This window comes from Gavia stellata, chromosome Z (genome assembly GCF_030936135.1).
Source record: "Gavia stellata isolate bGavSte3 chromosome Z, bGavSte3.hap2, whole genome shotgun sequence".
Classification (NCBI taxonomy): Eukaryota; Metazoa; Chordata; class Aves; order Gaviiformes; family Gaviidae; genus Gavia; species Gavia stellata.
This window is the reverse complement of record NC_082637.1, coordinates 20632629-20657309: the sequence shown is the minus strand read 5'-3', so window position 1 is coordinate 20657309 and position 24681 is coordinate 20632629. Positions and strand designations below refer to the sequence as shown.

The following is a 24681-nucleotide window of genomic DNA, read 5'->3' as shown; positions in this document are numbered from 1 at the left end:
ATAGATAAAATGTTGATTTGGCTTTTAAAAAAAAGCTTCTGAACTGATTAGCAGCTTCAATGTTAGTTCAGTATCAGGTTGAACTTTCACCTTGGATTCCTAATACACTACACTAGTCTGTAAAACAGAAGACTTTGAGCTGTGCAGCATAATTGTTGAACCTATTGAGTTTTCTGTTGTCCAGACTTGCAACTTAGTCTGACTTAAAGTAGTTAATGGTGAACAACAGGTGTTTAGCAGCATTTCTTTTGAATGATGGCACTATGTTTTAAACTTCTGGTATAGCTTATATGCAGGGTTTCTGCACTGTCTGCACCTGAGCATCTTCATATGCTCAGATTAGAAAACACTACTTCCCATAAAAGTATCTTCCTCACTCTAATCTGAAGTATGGCTCCTTGTTCTGTTAGTTATAAGCCCCACCATATTTTTTCTGGGTTTTTTATGGTTTTCATCTAGGCAAGATGGATGGAAGTGCTTAGTGTAACTCTGGTTCTTTCCTCTAGAACTAAATTTCAATTGTAAAAGCCAAAGAGGCTAGTGTTTTTACAAATAGCACACATTAGAAGGGATTGCAGTAGCCCCTTTGTGCATTTCGAGGTGTGTAGCTTCAATCTTCAAACTGCATTAGTCAGCAGGGGAAAAAAGTAAAATACATCCGAACAGCCTAAAAGTAGATACTTGCTGAACTGTAGTGTGACTTTGACACTGTAGTCACAACTGCTTGTTTTCTGTGCTGTAGGTGGGTGGGTTTTCCGCTTCACTTCCCATTGCAAGTGATGGAGCATGAGTCTCAGTTCTCTTGCCTTTCAGGAGCTGAGTGTGGTGGAATAAGCACTATAAACTGTGGAGGGTTTCTTTGGTCCCTCAAAACAGATACTAAGCTTTCCAAGGTGCAAAGTTGTAGAGATTTGGACTTCAGTTTCCCTTGAATCTGCTTAGGACAAATAAAATGTTGTATTCCAAGTCTGGAAGACAGTTGAATATAGAAATGGCATTTATTTAAAAAGATTAAGCCATCTTGTTTTGATTTCTACAAAAAATATTATATGTAAGAGCAAAATATGTGATAATTCTGTATTACGGTTTACTTCTGTTGAGTTGGTTACTGCTTTTTGAATGTTGGGGTTTATGTTCCTTCAGGTGCTTCACAGTATTTTTCATTAACCTGAGCCATACTTAATGACTTAATACAATTTTTACACCAGCAGTTCTTGAATAGTTTTGTGAAATATTGTTTAATCTGAAATAATTTGTTACCAAAAGAAAACTAGTAACTTTGTAAGAATCCAATACTTAGCTTAGCAGACACTGCCATTATTCTAATGTGGCACCAACCGTGATGCCAAATGGGAGAGAAAAGCTATATTGAACATTCCTTGAAAAACTTTCCTTTTTGCCTTTTTACATGTGCTTCACTCTTCACACCCTTCAGTGTGGAAGCTGCTTCTGCTGTTGTTTTGCGGCTTTTGGCAATTAGCAGGGAAGTGGAGTTGCTGCTGCTTTCCACCTAGCTTGTAGTGGCCCTCAGCGTTCTCATGAGTTTCAGATCTTCTGCAACTCAAATTGTTCAACTTAAGTAGTTTTAAATGAATCTTACTTGAAATAACAAATCTTAAGGTCTATCCTTAATAGAGCACCACAAGCTTGAGGTAGCAAGCAGTATTTCCGACAAATGTTAGAGTAAATAAAACCACTAAAATAGATTCCTATGTGCTGGATATTGGAAGACTTTACATCCATAATAAGCAAAAAATCAATTGGTTTAGTTCTCTTATTGTATGCTTGTAATAAATATCTAAAGATGTATTGCACTTAAAACTGTATTATGATTTTCATATCAAGCCCAGTGAGGGTACTTCAGTGTAACATAGAAAAAATGAATAGCTTTTTGATTCTCAGCTCCATACAACTACAGTCTGATTATAAATAATTCTTGTTATTTAGTTAAAAAACTCTAGTGACAAATATAAATGCTTGTTAACATAATTGTCAAAACTTCTAATCTGCAGTATTTCTAGTATAAAATTTCTATATAGGAAATTTTGGTGGGCTTTGAGTAATGAACTTCACAAGTATAGATGCAAAAAAAGATACTGTTAAGTGATTCTGATGCCTGTTATTTTAGTCCTAACTGCAACACATCTACGTTGGCAAGCCCTACAAAGATTCTGCTGTAAATGTTTGAGATTGGCTTTCGTTTAGTTGTTGGTTTCTAATTCATGTGAATAGAGATTTTCTTTACATTATACTGTTTATCTTTATTTGTTACAAAAAAGACTTAGATGTGCTGATGCCTAAGGAGTGAGGTTCTAGCTTGGTATTGATACATCATTGCTTAAATGTCTTGTCTAGTTTTATTGATCTATATGAGATGCCTTGTGTCTTTCTGTCATTATTATAAAGTAAACTACATGCAATCAAAGCAAAGGAGTATTTCCTGTCATAAATTACAGTTTCTTTTCCTTCTGATAATAGTAAATGTAGCTTTTTTAATTTTCCTTTCTAGGGAATACTGTGTAATTCCTTTAAACTTCTTAGTGAGCTGCCTTTTATAGGGGTAGAGCTCAGAATACAGGTTTCCAAAGAAGTTCTGTCAGGTCAATAAAAATAAAACTTCAGAAGCAGGGTTGCTACAGGTAATCTCATCTCAAATCTTAGTAAACCTAGAAATTCTATGTTTAGTTTCTAGCTATAAGAACAGTATGAAGTCTGCTTCTAGAAATCGGGTTGTAGACCAAATGCCTTATTTGACTAAGCCACTCTACCTATTCTTGTAAAGATGCATAAATTAACAAAAAATAATATAGCTTATATGCTTAGTAGAGAATGGTCACTTGCTTGTAGTAATTTAGGGCTGCTTTGTAACTGCAAGTTGAGAAATCCAGAAGATACTTTGTGGCTTCAAAACACTGGAGTGAAAGCTGCTCTGTGAATGTTTCAGTTTGTCTAAACTGTTTTGCCCAATTGTCAAAATGAAGAACAATCGGCAAAAATTGTTTTTGCTGCAATACAGTAATAAAGAACATAAGATGTTAAAAAACTTTACAAAAACTTTCCAACTTTTGAGGAACTACAAACTCCCTTGTAAGGTTTTGAAGAATTAGTTAATGTTTTTTCTATAGTAGTTAATAGTTCTTGATATGGAAGCATTGTACTTTGTAATTCTTAAGTGTGTTTTAAGTCACTCTTGTGAATGAGACACATGGTTTTGTCGTGAGTTGTTCTGAACCTTGTGCAAAACATCTATATCCATGCCTTTGAAAGCTAGGTAAGTATGGTAACCTTAATCAAATTCATAGGGTTTGGTTTTAAAACCTGAGCCATGCTGTTATGTTCTCTATTCTAACTGAACCTCCCACAGAAGTACCAGTGAAATTTGTTTCCATATATGACAGGAAAACCTTAAGCTGATGCATTTCTTACATTTGTAACTAAAGAGGCTTTGAACTGCATCAGTTGTCTCAAATAGACATGGGCTTTTATTATAGCAGGGAGTAAAATGGAAACAATATGCCTGTTCTTTCTCTGAGTGAGAAGATACTAACTCTTTCAGGAAAGTAAATGTGCATATGTGAGAAATTGTCATAGATCAAATACAAATCTAAATTTGACAGTGATCTAAAGTGAAGAGTAATAGTTTAAAATTAAAAAAAAAAATACTTTGTTACAGGAATTCTGTGCGGCATGTTTTCTGGGTGGAACTGGGTGGCCCATGGCTTATATCTGCTCTTGAATATTTGTTCTCTTGAAGGTAAGACTTCTGTGTCTCAAACACAAGAAACCTGTAGAACTTCTTTAATCGGATGCTTGAAGCACGTACTTGCTTTTTGTCTAGACACTTGTGGGGTGGGGCAGAAACCAAGGTGTATTAGGCTAGAGAGACCTAGTCTATGCTCTTAATACTGTGGTAAAATAATGCCTGTTAAACCAGTACTCACTTCTGCTTCTATTCATTGCTCATCTTTGTACAGAGACAGTGAAGAGTGACTTTGGTCAGTGGAAGGTTGCTTTGGTTCCACTGACATCGCTGGAGCTGGTCACTGTAGCAAACTGAAGTTTAATTTCACATATGCCAAACGGTATCTAAATGAAAGCATGTCTTGGTCAGAGTAAATGCTGTTAAAGCAATAAGCTAGCAGTGAACTAGTGTAGTAGGCTCTATGATCAAGTTAGAGTGGTGGGTCACTGCTATTGTGTAGCAAATGATCATCCTGAAGATGCTTAGTATGGCTGTTTATTCAAGTCATGATTTCAGTCATCTATTTCATCTTTAAAACTTGACACTTTTCTCTTTATGTGCCTCTAGCAATATTCACAATTTTACTGTTCTGTTGAAGTTCCTTTTTAGAGTACTATCAAATGTGCAGAGTTCACTATAATTCTTAAATATGCTTATAGTATACACACTGCAGCTTTTGAAATGGACAGCTCAGGTATTTAACTGTTCGCATGCAATTCTTCTAAAACTAGTCCACCAAAAAGGTGCGCCCTTATCCCTTTTTTGTTGTTAACTTTCTCAACAGAAAATACCTTTTTAACTGCAAGAGTAACCTCATATATTACCTTTCTCCCTCAAAACATAGTAAACATTCAATCCTTTACTCTCTTCTCTCTCTAAAGGCCCTGTTTATTAATAGAGCTTTTCTTGCTTGGTAAAATGCTTTTGCAAAGCCTAGGGAACACTACACTGGTTTTGCCCCTTAAATCTGCTTGGTGGTCCATTAATGCATTTCAGTTTTGTAACTAATTGATTTCCTGCTTAGACACATGTAGTATTTTTTAAATTGCACAGCAATATTGATTATGGAATGCTCTGTAGTTTTTAATAAAGATGCGATTATTTTTCTCTTTAGTTTCAGGTGGACTTGTGCAGTCATGTGGTCACATAATCCCAGAGTCTCCTGTATTGGCCCTTGGTTCCAATTTCACAGCATTATGCATTTTGAATGAGAGTTGTCTTGACTTCGGCAATATCTATGCTAATCAAATTATCTGGAAAATTAAAAATAGAGTGGTACCTAAAGAACAGTATCATGAAATAAACAGAACAGTTTCCAGTGTCACATTTAATGACACTTCTTCACTAGCTACTCCTCTGACATGCAACATTTTAGCAGATGGACAGATTGAGCAGAACATTTATGGAATTACAGTTACAATAGGCTGTAAGTACCATTTTTCTTGCCTTTTATTCTGGTCTTAAGAAAATTGTTTCTGAGAAACAGGGAAGAGAATGCAAACAATAGAAAGCATGTGCATTTTTAGACACATACTTCCATTCCCTCAGTTCCTGGATAATTGTATAAAAACACTGTCAAATCACATGCCATCAAAGTTGGTAAATATATACAGAATAAAGTTTTCTGAAAAAGAGAAAATACTCTGCAGTACTTCAGTGTTGAAATAGGAAGAAAATAGAACAACAGAAAACAACAGAAAAATGTTGAAGCAGGGAAATTTAAATTACAGAGAGAAGATGTGAATTTAACTGAAACAGATCCTAGGAAATAAACTAACTTTTCCTTACTACTTGCTTTTGTTTCAGTGTTCAAGGAAATACAATAAAGGATGTATGTCCTGTTTTCATAATAACACTATGAAATTAATATTTTCTTCATCAATGGACTGAGAAATATTTAGTCCATCTGTATCACTAAAGCTAACCTGAACTGCCTTAAGGATGGAACATGCTATTTGAATTACTCTACCTCTATACATAAGAAAATACTTCTAACTAATTATAAACTTTCCTTGTTCAAGCATGATAGCACTTGCATAGTTCTGAGCAAGTGCTCTTTGAGACAAGACTGAGGTCTTGAGAAAGTAACATGAATAACTTAATATACTACTGCTTAATTAGTTGGTCGACTGTTTATAAAGTAAGTGTTCAAGTGTCCTTAATATCGGTGTATGAATGGCTGATGAGTTATGTTGCCTCCTCGTGTTGGCAAAAGGTATTGCAGCTGTTGCATGATCGGCACAAAAGGATGGCTTGAGTTCACCATTTAAACTAATGTAGTTCTAGCATGAGTTACAAAATGCTTTCACAGAAAAACAATGTTTTCTATTTCGACTTCTGAGGAGTAAATTTCTTACCAGGAAGGATGTGACAGGCAAAATATAGGGAAAGGTGAGGACAGATACAATATCTTAAGATGATAAACTGAGTGACAGTACAGATAACATTCTACAGTTGTATTTAAAGCTACTGTATTTTCATACTGTCAATTAAAGAAATTCTTTAAACAATAACAACAGGTTTGAGAAGAATACAGCTATTCAGGAACAAAACTATAAGGTTCATAAGGTAGTTCTGTTGAAGATAGCATTCTGCTTGAAAGTACGTTATACTCGTGTAAATAGTGATATTCTAAAAGCAGAAACAAAGTCTTTGTATGCTATGATTTGAGTTTAAGTAGGGGAAAAAAATAGTTCAGCTGTGCTCTGAAAAAGTTTTTTATACACTACTAAAGTGCATTGATAAAGATGCCTTATCTATCTTGTAAGTGTTCGCAGCTAAAGCATCCTTCTTCCATAGCTCAGGTGCAGGCATGTCACAGTTGCCTTGGAGCTCAGGTTATTGGCAAAGTCAGCATATGCCAATCCAGCTGTAGTGCTCATTAGCATTTTTTCTATATAAATTAAAATAGATTTAGATGAAAGGTGGTTGATACCAGGTTTTCTGCCGCAAAGAATGAAAAATCTGTGCTGTTCCTTACTGTCCAGTGCTTGTTCCTTATACACCTTACTGTCTCTCAGAGCAGCTGGTTAAGCTTCTTGACTTCCGTTGCTGGATGGTATATAGCACTTTTTGCCCCCTCCTTTAGAAATAAACCTGACTATAAATACTCCTGATGTTCACTGAAATTGCACTAGTAGGACACTTAGCATGATTCTTACTGGATTTAAATGTGTATGTAGATTAATTATGACTAACTTTTTCTGTACAGTGCCCCCAGAGAAGCCCAAGAACTTAAGTTGCATTGTGCATCAGGTGTCGAAACTTACATATCCTATGACTTGTACCTGGAACCCTGGAAGGCATACGTTCCTGGACACTCACTTTAGGTTGAAATACAGATGGTAAGTAGCCCTCTATAGAATATCTAAATAATTTTGAAGAATATTTGTAGGCTGAACCAAACTTCCTTGAAATTCCTTGATACTTGGAAGAGTTCTTAACTTAAATCCAGTTTTATGAAGCATTGCTGTCTATTTTGGGGGGAAGGGAAGAGTTAAAGAACTTCACATTTAAAGTCATTCTAAGTCAGACTTGAAATTTTGTTGCAGCACTTGTTTTGGAGTAACAGCTATCACAAATTTTTCCATTCTTCAAATACATGATTAGTGTGGCTTGAGTACAATACACCTAAACATTAGGTGGCTGGACCCAACTTATATATTTTGTTTTCTGTGGTGACTCTTCTATCACATTCTAAACATGTAGAAGATGTCCCTACTCATTGCAGGAGGGTCAGACTAGATGACCTTTAAAGGTTCCTTCCAACCCAAACCAATCTATGATTCTAAGTAGAGAAAAAACATATAGTGGCTGGATTTTTTAGAGGTATTATTTACTCTGTACTTCCTAAGAACTCAGAATTGTGTTTGTCCGCAATTAATTCTAACATGAAAGCTTCAGCAAAAGTATTTCTCCTGTGAAAGCAAATTAACTTAAGTACTTTTCAAACTCCTCAAATGGTCTCTTGTAGTTTAAAATGGAGTGGACAGAATTGTTGCTCTGCTCTGAAAACAGGAATGACTGCCTACAGCTTTCCATCTACCCCATTCCATTGAAGTGTTTTGGTAACAAGTGTAGTAGAAAGTATGTATAGAAAACCTTAATGCTTTGCAAATCTCCTGATGCCCTTAGAACTATCTGCTGTTAGTGTAGCAGAAATGGTGAACAGAAATGATGATGTGTTGCAGCTGTAACACTGTACTCTTGAAGGGTATGCAAGTAATACTGACTATATCTTTTAATGCATTAATATGCTTCTAGTTGCTAGCCGTACTGCTTTTGATTAAATGTATCAATTCTTGATCTTTTTTTAAGCTAAGTCAGGTTTTTATACAACTTTATAATTACAATACCGTGGCTTGTGCTTTTGAAGGTATGTGACTTGAAGTCAAGAGATTTTATTCAGTTTCTATTCTAATGCAATCAGGCATTTGTGGCTGAACAAGCCATTCTAATCCCTTCACCTTTTCTTTCTGCCCCTCTCTTAGAAGGAATAGCAGAGGGGAAACAACGAGCTAAACTGATTGACCACTCTTATCTACTTAAAAAGATTCTCTAGAGGAGACCGAACTTACTGCTTTGTACCTTGTTTTTCCTTCTTTTTTATTTAGGCCACAAGAGAACTTTCCTGACTGTATACCAAAAGATGTAAACAATTCTTGTACAATTACTGATGTTCAGTTCTTTGTTAACCTGGAGGTCTGGGTAGAAGCAGCAAATGCTCTTGGGAAGGCTGAATCTGATCCTCTTGTTCTTGATCCCATTGAGATTGGTAACTATATGCCTCATAATAAAGCTTTAGTAGTACGTAACTGCTGCTTCTGTGCATATTGCTGAATTGCTATGTTAATGTTTCTTCACTATAAAAATTAACACTGCCAAAATATTGTTGACTAGAACTTGAACTGTGCTGGACAAAAGTAGGGAAGGTGAGAGATTTTATCACAATTCAGATAACAAGTTCCTGTTGAGTAGTCTGCTTTAGAAACTAGCGTGAAGTAGCAGCCATTTGAGCTTGTGAAAGGCTTTAATGGTAGTGTTACAGCATAGTGTACCAACAGCATGATAAAATACAGCTGTAGAGTTGACTCTAACTCTTCTCTTCTAGTTAAACCTCTGTCTCCACACAACTTATCAGTCAACTCAGGAATACTGCCTACTGTTCTGAAGCTTTCCTGGGACAATCGGATTTCAGCAGCTGTGATGAAGCTGAAATTCAATATTCGTTATAGGATCATTAGTGATACAAACTGGATGCAGGTAATACCATTAATGTGCCTTGTCACTCTTCTGCTGTAACCCAGCCATTTATCAAACTGTAGAAGGGAGTTCCCTCACTGCCGCAGTTCAGAGGATTCACTTTATTATCCTTAGGCCTTATGTGGCCTCCTAAGGTAATTTATCTGGCCTGTTCAAGAAGGCTGTGATCTAGGGGGTTTTTGGCACAATCTAGAGTACAGTGACTGTGTCTTTTCTTTGTGGACTTCTTTGCTGTCCTCCCATCATGTTGCAGTATTTTGAATTTTTATTCTGTACATGCAACATCTAGGACATTCATGAACTTTCATCTTCCTATGCACATGCAAAACTACTAATCTAAATGTCACTTAAAGCTTAGGCAAACACTGTACGGTGCTGGGATGCTTTTTTGAACTTGCTGTACCTGCACTTGGGTCACAACAACCCCATGCAATGCTACAGGCTTGGTGAAGAGTGGCTGGAAAGCTGCTTGGCAGAAAAGAACCTCAGGGTGTTGGTTGACAGCCGGCTGAATATGAGTCAGCAGTGTGCCCAGGTGGCCAAGAAGGCCGGTGGCATCCTGGCTTGTATCAGAAACAGTGTGGCCAGCAGGAGTAGGGAGGTGATCGTGCCCCTGTACTCAGCGCTGGTGAGGCCACACCTCGAATACTGTGTCCAGTTTTGGGCCCCTCGTTACAAGAAGGTCATTGAGGTGCTGGAGCGTGTCCAGAGAAGGGTGGCGAAGCTGGTGAGGGGTCTGGAGAACAAGTCCTGTGAGGAGCAGCTGAGAGGACTGGGGTTGTTAAGTCTGGAAAAACAGAGGCTGAGGGGAGACCTTATTGCTCTCTACAATTACCTGAAAGGGGGTTGTAGAGAGGTGGGTGTTGGTCTCGTCTCTCAGTAACAAGTGATAGGATAAGAGGAAATGGCTTCAAGTTGCTCCAGGGGAGGTTTAGGCTGGATATTAGGAAAAATTTCTTCACTGAAAGGGTTGTCAGGCATTGGACCAGGCTGCCCAGTGAGGTGGTTGAGTCACCATACCTGGAGGTATTTAAAAGACATGTAGTTGTGGCGCTTAGGGACATGGTTTAGTGGTGGGCTTGGCAGTGTTAGGTTTACAGTTGGACTTGATCGTAAAGGTCTTTTCCAACCTAAATGATTCCATGATTCTATACAGTACAGTGGTCCGGCATACATGCCTTAAGCCTGATGCAGTCAAGGATCTGGAAAAGAGGAGGAATATGTCTTATCTGTAGTGCATTATAATATGTTCATGTCATCAAGAGTTGTGTTCTTTTCTTCTACATCAGCCTATGGACATACTATCAATAGCTTCTCAGTTTTGCCTTTCTTTAGGCCTTCTCTTAGAGCAGCAGTATTCCAGAGGCACTCTTCATCAAGATCTTCCTATCTTTTGCTTTAGTACGGAGGCCTAAAAGTATTCTGAATTTCATGACTCATTGAAAGGAAGACTGCTTCTGACTTAACAAAATATGGTGTTTGAAGCAGGTAGCATAACACAGCTGCATGTGACTAATGTAGTGTATTCCTTTGGAGGAACTTTTTGAGCTTCAGATGCAGAGATTAGTTAAGATCACCTGTATTTTTATTTTAAAGAGCACTGTCCTGCACAGCTTATTCTGCAACTCCAGGATGTGTTGATACGTTGTCCTCTAAGTCCTTTTAACTTGTCTTGCTCTTTTAACATGTGTGCAAGGCCATTGAAATTGTAACTTTTAGAACAAATGACCTTGCTCAGCTGTGGTAAAATTTGACTTGTTTGACAATACTTGAGACTCTGGATTAACCTCTCAAGTGTCCTGCATTTGCAGTCATTCCTCTTGCAGGGTTGCTCACTGTAAAAACCCCTTAATTGCACATGGAATAACGTGATGGAGTCAGTGAGTGTATCTTTATATGTCTATTATCAACATCAGATCTTTTTCTGTACATATGCAGTAAGAATATTTTCTGGCATTCAGTTGCTAATCTAAGGTAAAGGAAAAGGCTTATGAAAATAAACTCATTTATTAGCAAAAGTATAAACTACTTTAAAACAAACTATTTCCAATGTCAGTTAGAAATACTGTTCTGTATCAGTGGAAGCAATGATCCCAGACTCTGTAGCTTCATAGGAGGCTTCTAGCAGGTCTTTTGCAATCAATAATCAAGCAGATATCCTGCCTCACATTTCAGAGGTTTGCTAGGTTATTACAGATCAGTAAGTAGAGGAATTATATGGGAAGGAAGGACAGGTAGACAAACTAATTAAAAAAGAAAACAGAATATGAGAGATTGTACTGAGGTAGCTGCTTACTTGTTCTAGTGTATGTATTGTATTATACCTGGTAAATACACACAACTATGACTGATACCTTACCAAACCATGGTTGAGAATTGAAGCTTTTGGAAATAAGAGGGGAGGAAAACTGTTGTTTGTATTGGGGGGTGTGCAGTGGGGAGCCCTCTTGGATGAGAGCTACAGTAGCACAGAACTCAGCTTTACAATTTTTGATCAGTGCCTCTAAAATATTTCTTCCATTTACAGGTTCCTCCTGAAGATACAGCTTCACCAAGAACTTCGTTCAGCGTTCAAGGGCTCAGACCCTACACAGAGTATGTCTTTTCAATTCGCTGTATGAAGGAAGATGGAGTAGGCTACTGGAGTGACTGGAGTGAGGAGAAAACTGGGGTCACCACTGAAGATAGTAAGTAACAGATGAAAGTAGGTCACTGACTTTCAAAATGTGTGTGCTCAGCAATTTGGCAATAGCCAGCTGAAATTGTGTATCCTCGCTTGAGCTGTTCCTGAGTTACTTTCATGGAGTTACATTCCAAGGAGCGTGAGAATAGCTTCTCATAAAGCTAGTCTATAGGTGCTCCCTGAAAACAGCTGAAATGGGAGGTAGGGAAGAAAAGCTTTCTTCACAGAAAGTTATATTCTCAGTTGTTTAGAAGAGATGTAGGCTTCCTGCTTGGTTTTTGTTCTGAAGGTTATCTTCTGTAACAGAAGCTGTTAAGACTGTGCGAAAGTGGGTTTTTTGATAGACTGCCTTAGTTTATGAACAACTCGGTGTTTAGGAGGCCGTTAGATGAAGCCATAGGTGAACAAGGATCAATAAGTACAAAACAGAAGATTTTATTCATAAAGGGTACATAGACTTCTTCACAAACTTAGTAAAGCAGTGATATAAAATAATGTGCATATGGGAAGTGTAGCCTCCTATGCATCTAAATAAAACACTGGTTTACTCTTAACTTTCCCCAAGGTATGCTGCATCTACAACACTTTATTGCTTGTCAGTCACTTACAGCTGCCTCTGCACTGTCTTGTACCCATTTGTTTACAATATTCTATGCATAGTAATCAAGAGTCTTGCTGCTCATCTCTGATATGGTTGTCACTGTGGGAGGTGTAAGAAAGAGAATGCCATCTATAAACAGCTGACTGTAAGCAAGATTGAGTCTGTATGGAAAATGGTTTTATTTTGGCTATATTTAATCACAAAAATCACTGTTTCCTTACAATTTCCCTTCTTGATGATGTAATCATTTGAGTTGTCACCTTGTAGACCTGGACTTGTAATATACTGTCCCTTTGCAGCAGGGGTGAACACTGGATTGGTGCTCTCATGATTTAATGAGGAAAACTTACCAGCATCAGCTCTTTGGGGGCAGTATTTGGATCACGTTCAGCCTTGCAGAAAAAGACTTCACAAGCAGGATATATACAGCTTCAAAGTATAAACTGATTACTACTTAAGATGCACAAAAGATAGCAGACCACTAGGTTAAGCTTTAAGTTCACAGCCCTGGAAAAAAAAAAACTGCTTAAGAGCCTCAGTCGAGTGTCAGTCTTCTCTGCTTTGTGGAACAAATCCTTAGCATTGCGAAGTTGCTGCCATGCACCAAATCCATTTACACTACAACCAGCTCATAAACTTGGCTGGCCCTTCAACTCCTTGTGATGCTCCAGTCAGCTGTTATGACATTGTCTGTTTCCATTGAACTGTATGTTCTGCAGGTGTGCTGTGTTGCCCTGGACTCATTCATATTCCTTCAGGACAGCGTCACTGCAACTGTTACTGCACTCAGTGTCTTCTAAGACTTGTGTCCGCTGCATTCCACAGCATGTTTTTAACTTCTTTGATTGCTTCCAGTTGCTCATGAACACAAGCATTACCTGAAATGTACTGTAGTATTAAAGTAACTACAACTCACTGTGTGATGAATTGAATATACTTCACAGCTCATGAAAGTCATTGCAATATTTTCCCACTAGAGAGGCTCTCCTGCAAGTTTGTTCTTAAGTACAGAGGCTCTGCCTTCTGCCACTGAATTGTGCCAAAACCATTAGTTGAGTATGTTTAGTGTTTTCTGTTACTGATTTTTTTGTTTGGCTGTTTTGTTTTGCAGCATTTCATGACTTAGCAATTGTTGCAGCAACTGTAAACTTGTACAAAATGAAGTTGCACAAGAATAACTGAGCAGTAATTGTTGGAATGCTGACATTAAAATCACACCTGTGCATTTGTTATTGTATGAAAAATGCGGTTCTCAAATTGACATTAAAATCACACCCGTGCATTTGCTATTGTATGAAAAATGTGGTTCTCAAATAGTGGATTCTTACATTTTCCATTAACAGAGTAAACATACATGCAGTGTATATACAAACACAACCTAGACCTATAATTTGGCCCTTTAATTTGCTCTCTAACTAGAAGTCCCAGGCTTTGATGTGTAACTTACCTTTCTGTGGTCTATTTTCCTTTTGTCATTCATCTGAATAGCCCACTTAGACTGAACTGGAACTAATTTAATGTCTTTAATAGATGCTTGAGAGATGCTAACTGATATCTTCTTAAATCTGAACCTCTATTGGTGTCAGAACACCCTACATTAGTGTCTTGCTTCTTGCTAAAGGTAAAATGAACTAATTTCAGTGTGCAGTAAGCTGTTGAGGAATAACTGTGCTGTTAGTTGTGATCACTGCAAGTGTAAATACAGTCTGTTTTCTGCTGGTAGAACAGCATTTTAACAAATTGTTGTAGCTACCCTTCCTAATGATAACAGGATAGTCACACTTCACACTTCTGCATTGCTTGCTAACCAGTTAGCATTTTTACTATTGTAGCAATAAATTGACAGTAAAATAATTTCCTATTCTGAGTTTGCTTACAGACAACTTCAGAGATGTGGTCACCTCTTGCAAATGCTTAGATGCACTTGCAAATTTATAGGATAGTGGGATAACTTCAATTGGGAAGGAACTCATGAGGTCTGTAGTTCCCTGATCGTTTTTTTTCTACCAAGTGTCAGGCTCAGACATAGGACTTCAAGTTGCAATTTTGACAAGACCTGTACCAAAATTTTATTCATCAATTTTTACTGTACAGTTGCCTATTGCAAAGGTAAAATGAAATAACCAGACACTGGACACTTAAATTACTTATACCATTATTATTGCCCTCAATCAAAATATAAAACTGACTTTTAGATGTTGTGCTTTGTCTAAGACTGTTAGACCCATATCCCAGAAGATTCCACATCTACTTGCCTTCTGCATTCAAAAGATTTGGTGTTTGTCTCAGTAGCAAGCTACCAAGATATAGGTGCATTTACCACTTTTATATTCAGGAAGGTATACTTATGTATTTCCATATGGTTTGACCTAAGTGTTATGTTTCCAAGTGTTAAGTACTGTAACTATCAAGTGAAGTTTCAATGGAATCCTTAAATGTGAAGGCACAAATGTACATTCATGATGCTGAAGAGTAATGCAACCATTCCAGCAATTTTGAAATCTTTTGGCAATGGTTTTACTACCTAATCCTTATCAGGAAACATCTACCTTATACCTCCAAATAATGACTGTAGCCAAGAGTCTTTATATCTAGCAGAGCAGGTTTGCTGCATAGCTGTATGTATTAAATTTTTGGGAAGTCTAGAATTAGTAAATCATCCTCAGAGGGATTTGATTTTTAAAAACTTAGTTTGGTTTCCTCCTGAATCATCAGTAGCAGCAGCATTCGGAATCACTTGCTGGTTTCTGACTTTAAAGAGAATTAAATGATGTGGGGGTTTTATGTCTTGTTTTTCCAGGAACTTGGCTATTATCAGTTAGAAACTCTTGTCCTCCAATTCTAGGGTTGTGAGGAATAAAACTACTTTAGCTTGGTCCCATTTCCATTTCATTTCTGGTTTGATAGCCTGCAAGGCTGGCTTTGTTTCTGGCCTGTACTGATCCTACCCCATATGAGGCCAATGAATGGACCTTCTGGTTGTGTGCTTGGTACCCAGTAGGGAATCTATTCTTCCCTCTGACTACTACTAATACTTTGACATACCTATTTAGTTTCTAAGTTAGCCTGATTGAATTTTTTTTTTTAATGTGCTTTAGCCTTTCCTGCTTGCACTCTTCCTGGTCTTCTTTCTGTAATACCCTATCTGTTCCTTAGTGCCTTCCAAGGCACACTCTTCTTAAGCAGTCTATTTAGTGCAGCATTTCAGTGCGTGTCTTTAAACAGAGTTAAACCAATACAGATTTCATTGTCAAGACACTACTTTGTGCTTGGAGCTTAACTTCATTGGATAAGAAATCCTTCCTTATTTGTCCTAATTGAGTCCCCAGTAATGAGTTTTGATTGAATTCCCATGTCATCTTATACTGGAAAAGTAAGAAAAATATTGTAGCATGTACCCTACTTGTTTAAACAAAATGGAATTTACGTGTACATAACGGCATTGCTTCAGCTCTATGCAAAATTTACTTTCTCTGGGGAGATACTGTAAAATATTCTTTCAATATTCTAGTCACTTCTTTTCAACTCCTAATGACAGTATGGTTTTGTTTTCTGTGGTTACCATCTCGGCCTGAGCAATGAGGATTTCAGGACTGCCTGCCTATTTAGACTGCATTGCTGTTCTGCTGTGGTGACTGGCTTTGCAGAAATACTGCTACTAGTGATTAAGCACCCATGTCTTATTTTAGCCTCAGAACAAAGGTGTTGTAGTAAGAAATGAACATGAGGCAGATCATGTTGCATTCGTGATCTATGCTAGGCAAGATGTACAATTGCTTCTGTTTCATGTGAATCAAATCAGGGTACTCAAATGAGGTTGTTAAGAAAGAGCTCCCTTTGCCTCAGTTCCTGGTTATCCTTCCCTCCTGATATAAAGCATAAGAGACAAGATGCACACTGTAGACTTCATAATGTTTTTTGGAGGTGAGACAGCCAAAAACTCATTAATATTAAAAAAATGCAATAAAAGAACTCCCAGAGAAAATACTGTCTAGTGAGATTATAAATGTAAATGCATTTTAAGATTATCTTTTTATTAGGGCTAAGGCCCTCACAAAGGAGGGTACATGTTGCTTCATGTACTTTAATAGGTTGATTCATTCTACTTTGAAATTAAATTGGTAGTGGAAATACCACTTGAATTTTTTATAGAACTGACTGTAGTATTGTACAAAAGTACTGCAGTTCTGTTACCCAAGTATAGGAAACTTGGGGAATTCTGGCAGGAGGAATTTGTCTCCTTGTTAACTTTTCAGCACTTTCCTATTTTAGGTGACTTGATATTGAGGGGTAGAGAGAGCGGTGCAGCTACAGACCATAGCCACGTTTGCAGTATACAGAAGTGCACGACTGTGCCTCTGGACGTAGGTTGCACGGTGTAGGTTTGGTTGTGCCTCTCTCAGCACTGTCATCTTCAACCCATTGTTGCAGATGCTCAGCATGGTGACACTCAGTTATTTTGATACTGTATGCTTAGAGCAGAACTGATGTTTTGCTCATCTCTTCAGGAAATCTTTCCATGCAGGTGTTCTGCTTAATATACCAAGCATTATTTTCTTTGAGAAACTAAGGAAACACATTTTTTATATGCTTTTTTTTAAAAAAAAAGTAAGCATCTAATGATAGTCAAAGAATTAATTGAAACAGATTAAATAAAAGTATTTCTACTATTAAGCATTGTTTCTTTCATCAGAACCATCTAAAGGACCACCCATATGGAGGATCATTGATGCATCTCCCTCACCAGCCTCCTGGACTGTGCATCTGATGTGGAAGGTAAAGCAACATGATAAACTGCAGGAATTGAGCATTCTTTTAAAAACATGAGTTTTTCAAGTGGCAAAATTTACCTCAACAAACTTGAGTAGGTAGCTGGGATAGTACAGGTTTTATTGATACGAGAAGTGACTTTTGTATTCTTATTATAATAATTAGTTATGAAAAATTAGAAGTACATATGTAAAGGCCATCAGTTAACTGACACCCATCTGTGATCCAGAGTATAGAGAATCCACTTGCAGATTCCTGACTTGCTGTCCTTAAGCAATCTGTGGAATTGGGAACTTTCACTTGAACAAAGTAAACCTTCATGTTGTGCCTTCTTCTGTGTCCTAAAACTTTTATAACACTGTCTGGACAGGGATACTGCAGCTGCAAAATGCATTAAGCCTAGAGACATTCCAGAGGCCAAACTTACTAAATGCATCCCTGCATGTTTGCATGCAGTAGGCTGCTGTGTCTAGTTGGCTGATTAGTGTAAAGCTGAGAAAGTGAGTGCAATTATGGTCAGCTCCCATCTCCTGCCTTCTTTTGGTCTGTGAACTTTGTCACATTTGATCTAGCTGTCTTTTTATAATTCTTTTTCCCTATTATTAGGTGGCTTGTGTGAAGTTACATGTGTATTGATATGGCATCATTTTCTGTTATAACTTACATGCCACATGCCACTTCTGACATTATTTAGCTTGGAATTGGAAAGCTGGTGCTACTTTACAATTTCAACAATTTTCTCTTAAGTTATCGGAAAACTGATACTATTACACAGAAACATAGTATTTTTCTGTGTTATTAGATAGCACAGAAACAAGTATTTTTCCATGTGTAATAAAAGAAAACTACTCGGGCTCTTTTGCATTCAGGTTCAACACAGCTTAAGACGTGAGGTTCCTTTTATGTCATTGTGTTGTAAAGTCACATAAAATGCAGGTTTTATCAACACGTGTTCCTCAATCTTTACAGAATAACTTTAATTAAACTACTAGGTAGGATTGTGAGCCAAGAAAAACAGGATTTAAACCAGAAATAGTTCTGGAAGTTACTGCTTTACAGACATGAATGCAGGTTATTTGCGCTTTCCTTAAACATGCAGCTATTTGATCTATGTAACTTGTCCTTCTCTCAGATTTTTAAATTATGTGTCAAAGACAATAAAGGTTACGTCACATTTGTTTAGTACCGGTCTAATCAAAGATGTGTTTCTAACAGGCATTGGAGCCATTTGAAGCTAATGGAGTAATCTTGCAGTATGAAGTGACTGTCAGAGCTAAATCATCTCTCTCCAGTCCACCAGAGAAATACATTGTTAATACCACCAACCTTACATTAAAGCTGCCAAATGGAACTTATGAAGTGACTGTGATTGCCCACAACAGAGTTGGGGCATCCCCTCCATCAGTTTTACTTATTCCAGCAAGCAATTCAAAAGGTTAGTGTCCTAGTATTGTCTTTTTCAAATACATCTGCATGGCATTTGTTACAAGAAATCTTCAGTGTTGTAAAATGATACCGTTTGCATGGACGCATAATTGAAGTATTACTGAATATATCTACAGTCTTATGCCTTACAATTACGCTACCATTTGTATACTAGCGAACCTGTGGGTTTATGTACTCACAAGTTCATTTGAAGCTATGTGTTCTGTTTTACTGTTCTCTTTGATCCTTGGAGCTACTGTGCACTGTATTCCCTATTGTTTATTTTCATAGCATAGCAGGCATTTTTGGTTTATTTTTAAAAAATCAAAGGGTTGGGGAAGCAAGCATCCTTTACATCATGCATATACATTGTTCGGCTTCCTTCTGCTTTCTGATTTCCCCCCTGCTTTCTTCTCTTGTCCTAGTCTCCCTCTCCCACATTTTCAGTGGGAGCAACTTGCCTGGTTGCTTTATCATCTGCTTCCACTGTTTCCCTACTGTTCACGTTCCTTTTTATTATGTTCCTTTCATTGTGCAGTAGTAATAACTACAGGCTGGTTTCTCCTTACTTCCAGCCTCGTCTTAGACAATCCAAACACTACCAGGACAAGAAGCAAAAAATAAGTATACGAACAGATGCTGCTTTTAGTGTAAACACCAAGAGAGAGCCACAGGTTCTAAAACTATTAGATGAACTAATTAAGCGTATGTTTGAAACAGAGTGGCATTGCAGCCAGAAGTACTTGGTAAGGTACATGAGTGTGAGTATTAGAATGGGAATTTAGAAGCTGAGTCTAATTTCCACTTTTTAAATAGCCTAATACTTCTTATTTTGGATCTCTGATACAAAGATTCAGATGTAAGCTTCCAAATTTCAGAAAACGGCTTTTACGTTTACTTAGGTTCTGTCAAATTGTCGCTATTACAATAGCCCAAAAGTATCCACATTTGACAAAATAGCTATTGTGATGAATATCTAGTGGAAGAACTGTCAATATTTATCACTTCTTTGTTTTCTTTCTTCACAGCTCCAGTGAAGAATGTTAGAACGCTACCTAAAGATGGCAAGTTGTGGGTAGGGTGGACTGCTCCTAACAGTTATGTTCTTAAATATGTGATCGAATGGTGTCTGGTGTCCAACAGCTCAGACTGCGTCATAGAATGGCAGAATGAACCAGAAAATGTTCAAGGAACGTACTTAAAAGGTATGTAACTCATAAGTCTACAAATACTTCATAGAGCACTCTAAAAACCTAATAAGAATTCTCAAAGTGAGGAACATCCTCATGCTGACTAGAATTCTATTGTAGGACAGGAATCTAGGATAATGCCAAGGGCTTCTCTTAGTTTATCATTAATGTGGAAGTATCTGTGTATTTTTGTCAAATATAAAACTGTATATAATCTTGCATTTTGAAATTTATATTATGTAACAGCAAATGTTTTACATGCATTTTGTTTTTAGTCTTCTTGTTCTTGGAAACCATTAAAATAGTAAAAAGGCTGAGTTCCTTCAAAATCAAATTCTCTGATCCTTCTTTCAGTTCAAACAATGAAACTTGATCAGCTTTACAGTTCTCTCTAGATTATGATCAGTAACTCAGATCAATAATTTTGGGGTTTAGTGCTGCAGACACATAAAGGCTTTTTATTTAAAATAAATTAGAAAAAAACAGACTTCTATGATGTCTGTTTATTAAATTTAACATTTGAATGTGAACCATTGTATTGTTCCTTTAGTTAATATTTTGGAGCAATATATCAATAAGCTCTAGGAAAAAAGTCAGCTGCATTAGACATGAGTAAAACAGCCAAAACCCAGAACCCTGTATCTGAACTAAATCAGAAGGATGGTGAGGAGTTTAACAGTCTGTGAAACAAAACATTTTAAATTCCTTTTATTAGGTGATATAAAGCCATTCAAGTGTTACTTGATAACTGTGTACCCCCTATATGCTGATGGTCAAGGAAGTGGACAGTCTGTGAAAGCTTATCTTCAGCAGGATCGTAAGTAAAAAATAGTCATCTTGGAGCACATAAACTGGCTTTCTTGACTAAAAATAATGAGACCTTTAATGTGGACTACGTAATGAAAAATGGTCTTACACTTGAGGGTCATCTGACATAATTAATCTTGTCCCTTCTATTAACATCCATTCTGCTTATTTACAGTATTTAGGAGTTAAACAGATGTCTGTGGCTGACTCCTTCCCTTTTTCCAACCTTTATAAGATAATTTGGCATGAATTTGTTATTTTATTGGTATAGGAATATTTCTATGCTGATTTATTTTAAATTTCAGGTATGAAGCCAAGACTAATTAACTTCAGATGAAGATTTCATGTGATCTGCTGATTACTGTTTTTCATATCTTTTTTTCTGGAGGTTTCTCTTTTAAAACATCTTTGGAGTTCCTATGTTGTCTGAAAAGAATGCTTTGCAGATTAGTTAGTCCAGCTATTCCATTGAACTTTTTATGTAGTAGCAATTCAGTGCTCATTAATACACTGCTTCTGTGGATGCAAGGGTGCCCAACAGAAACTAATCTTCATCTCCCATTACAGGTCCTTCAAAAGGACCAACCATTCAGACAAAAAAAGTAGGAAAAGCTGAAGCTGTTTTGACATGGAACCATCTCACAGTGGATGAACAAAATGGATTTATCAGAAGTTACACCATATTTTACAAAACTATCGATGGAAATGAAACAGGTAACAGAAAGCAGAGTTGTTCTTTGTGGCATTGAAGTACTCATCTGTCTCCTTCCTAATACGTGTTCCTGAAAAACAAGATACAGAATTGAGTGTGGCTGACAGTCTGTCTGATGACATAAAGCTGATGTCTGAGGCATAGCTCTTCTCCATACGGAACAGAAAAGTCCCTAATAAAGAATTCAGAACATTCAGTCTGTGTATAAGAGGGCACAGAGTTTAGTTTCTGAAAGCTGATTTGCGGGTATTGTGCTCCCATCTTTCTCTCTAAATACAGGATGAGACAGTGGTGTAGCAAGATGAAGCTAGACCATTCAAGATGTAAAGGAGTTGACTGTACTTATGATAAAGCCTTAAAAAAAAGGGGGGGATTTTTAATCCTTCTGGAGCTGTAGATCAATGTATTACTGATGTAAAACATCTTGTTTGAAGTGCATTTTAGTTCAGTAGTGTGTATGACCTGCAGACATAAGACAGGGAGCTAGCACTATCAAAAATTTTTGGTTTTTAGATTTGCTTAAATTAGAAGTGACAGTTACTTATGCCTACCCTACTTCTTGCTATTTCTAATTAACCATGCTTTTTCTAGTTGCTAACTATTTCTAGTTAGCCATGTATTCTGCTTATTAGAGACCTTTAGGCCTCAACTTTACTACTAGTTTAGTTTGTAGCTATGTCCTGAGAGAAAACAAAAAACACAGGAAATTAACACATAAAATATCATCAAGAAAGAGTCTAAATTCAAACACTGAACAGAAACAGATGAATGTCAGCATTTCTTGGACAAGTTTGTAGTCTTTCTGTGTCTGTTGTATTTTCCATACAGCCATACATTCTACTAAAACTATCTTGTACATCTGAAGACATGTTGTCCTAATGCTACTGTATTTGTGGAGATCTAATAAATTGTACAGAAAACTAGTATAAATTTTTTCCTCTCTTTAGCTGTGACAGTGGATCCTTCCAAGACAGAGTATACCCTTTCTTCTCTAACCAGTGACACACTGTATACTGTGCGGATGATGGCATACACAGATGAAGGAGGCAGGAGTGGTCCTGATTTTACATTTACTACACAAAAATTTGGTAAGGGAGAGTGGCACACTGAGTAGAAGTAGGAAGTAATATTGCAAAAGTATAGCAAGGCTCTATGCACGATCTGATGGCGGGGGGGAAGGTGATTTTATTTAAAAGAAGAAAGTTTCAGTTGCAGTCATACTCATCAGGTGCATGATACCCAGGTAGCCTATCCAATACTCAGTCACAAAGAGGTAGTTTAGTCAGGATTTCTTCTGATCATACAGAGGACAAGCTGTTCTCTGCCGGTCTCCTGGATTGCTCTTTTATGTTGGCAAACATGCTGGTTTTGGATGTGTTTTGCATATACTTTAGGTTATAGTATTCTTTTGCCCCAACTTTGTGTGAGGCATTAGGATTTATTCAGTGCCCTTGTCTTCTCTTCTGGTGTCTGATGGCTCCTTCCCTGGTCTTAGAGACCAGAGCCTTTGTTTTAATTTGAAGGTAGGTTGGCCTTTATCCTGATATAGGTGCCCTGAGAAACTGCAGAGGTGTGCTGGGATCTTCATCTGCTGATCTAGGTGCCAGTCAGCACATGCCGTTCTTACAACCCTTCCTCAGGTTCCACATTCTCATTCTATCACTATTAAAGATTGCTGCAGTTCTACAGAGACTAGTTTTGAAGACTTAAATTTATTATATGTTCAGCTTTAGAGAGTGCTTCCTATTTGTGATGGTACGAGCAACATTAACTGAACTTAGTTGTGGAAAGCACTTCTTTAGATTTAGCAGGGTTTTGTATTTTTTTCTGTATAGTGTTGATCTTCCCTAAGCATTCTGTAAGGTTTACTTAAGAATGTATGCAATGTTGGAAGGAATACATAACAATAATGCAACCTTAACTATTTGCAGGCAGAGGATATTCTCGTGTACATAATGAACTGACAGATGACTAGTGACTTTGCTTACATTACTTATTTGACCGTGATGTTGTTATGGCAGACAGGAGGCCACTGAAACACCTGGACCACAGATGAATTCACATAGATGTTACCGTCATATCTGCCCAAACTGTAAAATTACTTGCTCCATCAGTATTACAGCTTCTAGAGCAACTTGTGTTTTTTGTTGATCCAAAACATTAGATTGTTGGGACAGAGCTTTTCATGTTTTCACCAACAGGCTCTTTCCATATGGTGAAAACATTCTTCTGAAGGTGAAGCTTAAGGCTGAGTGCTGCAGGTGTATTCAGTTTCAGATTCTCGCTGTCCCTTTGGGAATGTATGCTGCTGCTGAGTTTCTTAAATGCCAAAGTGGGCTATAACTGCTTCTCTTCATTTTCTTTAGGGAAAGGAGAAATTGAAGCCATAGTTGTACCTGTGTGTCTGGCATTCCTGTTGATTGTGCTCCTCGGAGTTTTGTTTTGCTTCAACAAACGTGACTTGTAAGTATAAATGAAGTCTTTCCCTTATGCTTCTGATATTTCTGGGCGTAATAGAGATGGCAATAATTCAATACAAAAAAGTAAATATTCTGCAGTTAGATCAGAAAAAGAAGGTAAAACACACAAACATTGACTGGTGTTAAAAATTTTTGTGTTTTCCTTGAGAAATCAGGGCCTCTTCTGATACTAATTTCTTACTGTTAATGATCAGTATGCAAACTAAATGTTCCATAACTGCAAGGAAATTTCTGCTTTTCTTGCTAGAGTTGGTCACGTTTAGGTTTGTTAGGTTTTGATCAGCATATACTGTCTGTGTTGTTTTCTTGGTTATCAAATGAGAGTGGAATGATGGTCCCTAGTTTGTAAAGCACAGAAGATCTGTTTGCTGGCTGTATTTGAGCTATTTACAGTGTTTAGCAAAATTTAAGCTTTACAGCCAAAAAAATTAGGCAGACATTTATCTACCTTGCATAACCTCAGTCAAACTCTGTGCCTGTTTACTATTTGCTGGGAAACATCCTGCCTCCCCCTGCTCCTTCTACCCCAGAGCTCTTGTCTGTGGATTTAGCTGAGAGCTTATTGCTGAAGTTTTTTCTCTGGGAAGGAGTAGCACCTCTCCCATGTCACCAGTCAACTGTTTTTTCTTTCTAATTAAAGACAGCATTTTGTGCCCTTTTCCTTCTGACTTTCCTACTGCTTCTAAAATCACTTCTTAATGGACGTCAGTTGAAAAGCCCATCTGACAATGTTCTTCAGAGTTCTTTTGCAGAGGATCTGTTGTTGGAGCCTGTTTATAAAGAGCAAGATAGATGCCTCAATTTCAAAGTTAGTTTGGTTGGGCGTGATTTATCTACAGAAACTTCTATTGTTAAGTAACAGTTACTACATTCTTGAACTTGAGAGTTCAAGAGTTACAAAAGACAAAGCAAGTTTTTCTTCAAATATTTTCAGTTTATTTTTAGCTGTGAAGTTGGCTTGGATTTTGACAGCTGTGATATTCATAGTTATCTTAAAGAAGCAACAGTG

General features: G+C 37.3%; 1 protein-coding gene across 1 annotated transcript in view; it reads left to right on the top strand.

The window, feature by feature from the left end:
- IL6ST (interleukin 6 cytokine family signal transducer) overlaps positions 1 to 24681 on the top strand; it is a 35691-nt gene that overhangs the window by 3574 nt on the left and 7436 nt on the right. Inside the window, exons 2-14 of the mRNA XM_059833344.1 lie at positions 3674 to 3754; positions 4857 to 5168; positions 6954 to 7086; positions 8356 to 8516; positions 8853 to 9004; positions 11532 to 11691; positions 16982 to 17064; positions 18274 to 18493; positions 19512 to 19688; positions 20389 to 20490; positions 21048 to 21194; positions 22140 to 22280; positions 23559 to 23655. Of these exons, the coding sequence (XP_059689327.1) occupies positions 3688 to 3754; positions 4857 to 5168; positions 6954 to 7086; positions 8356 to 8516; positions 8853 to 9004; positions 11532 to 11691; positions 16982 to 17064; positions 18274 to 18493; positions 19512 to 19688; positions 20389 to 20490; positions 21048 to 21194; positions 22140 to 22280; positions 23559 to 23655 (1952 nt within the window). The 5' untranslated portion in view covers positions 3674 to 3687. The remainder of the gene's footprint in view (positions 1 to 3673; positions 3755 to 4856; positions 5169 to 6953; positions 7087 to 8355; positions 8517 to 8852; positions 9005 to 11531; positions 11692 to 16981; positions 17065 to 18273; positions 18494 to 19511; positions 19689 to 20388; positions 20491 to 21047; positions 21195 to 22139; positions 22281 to 23558; positions 23656 to 24681) is intronic.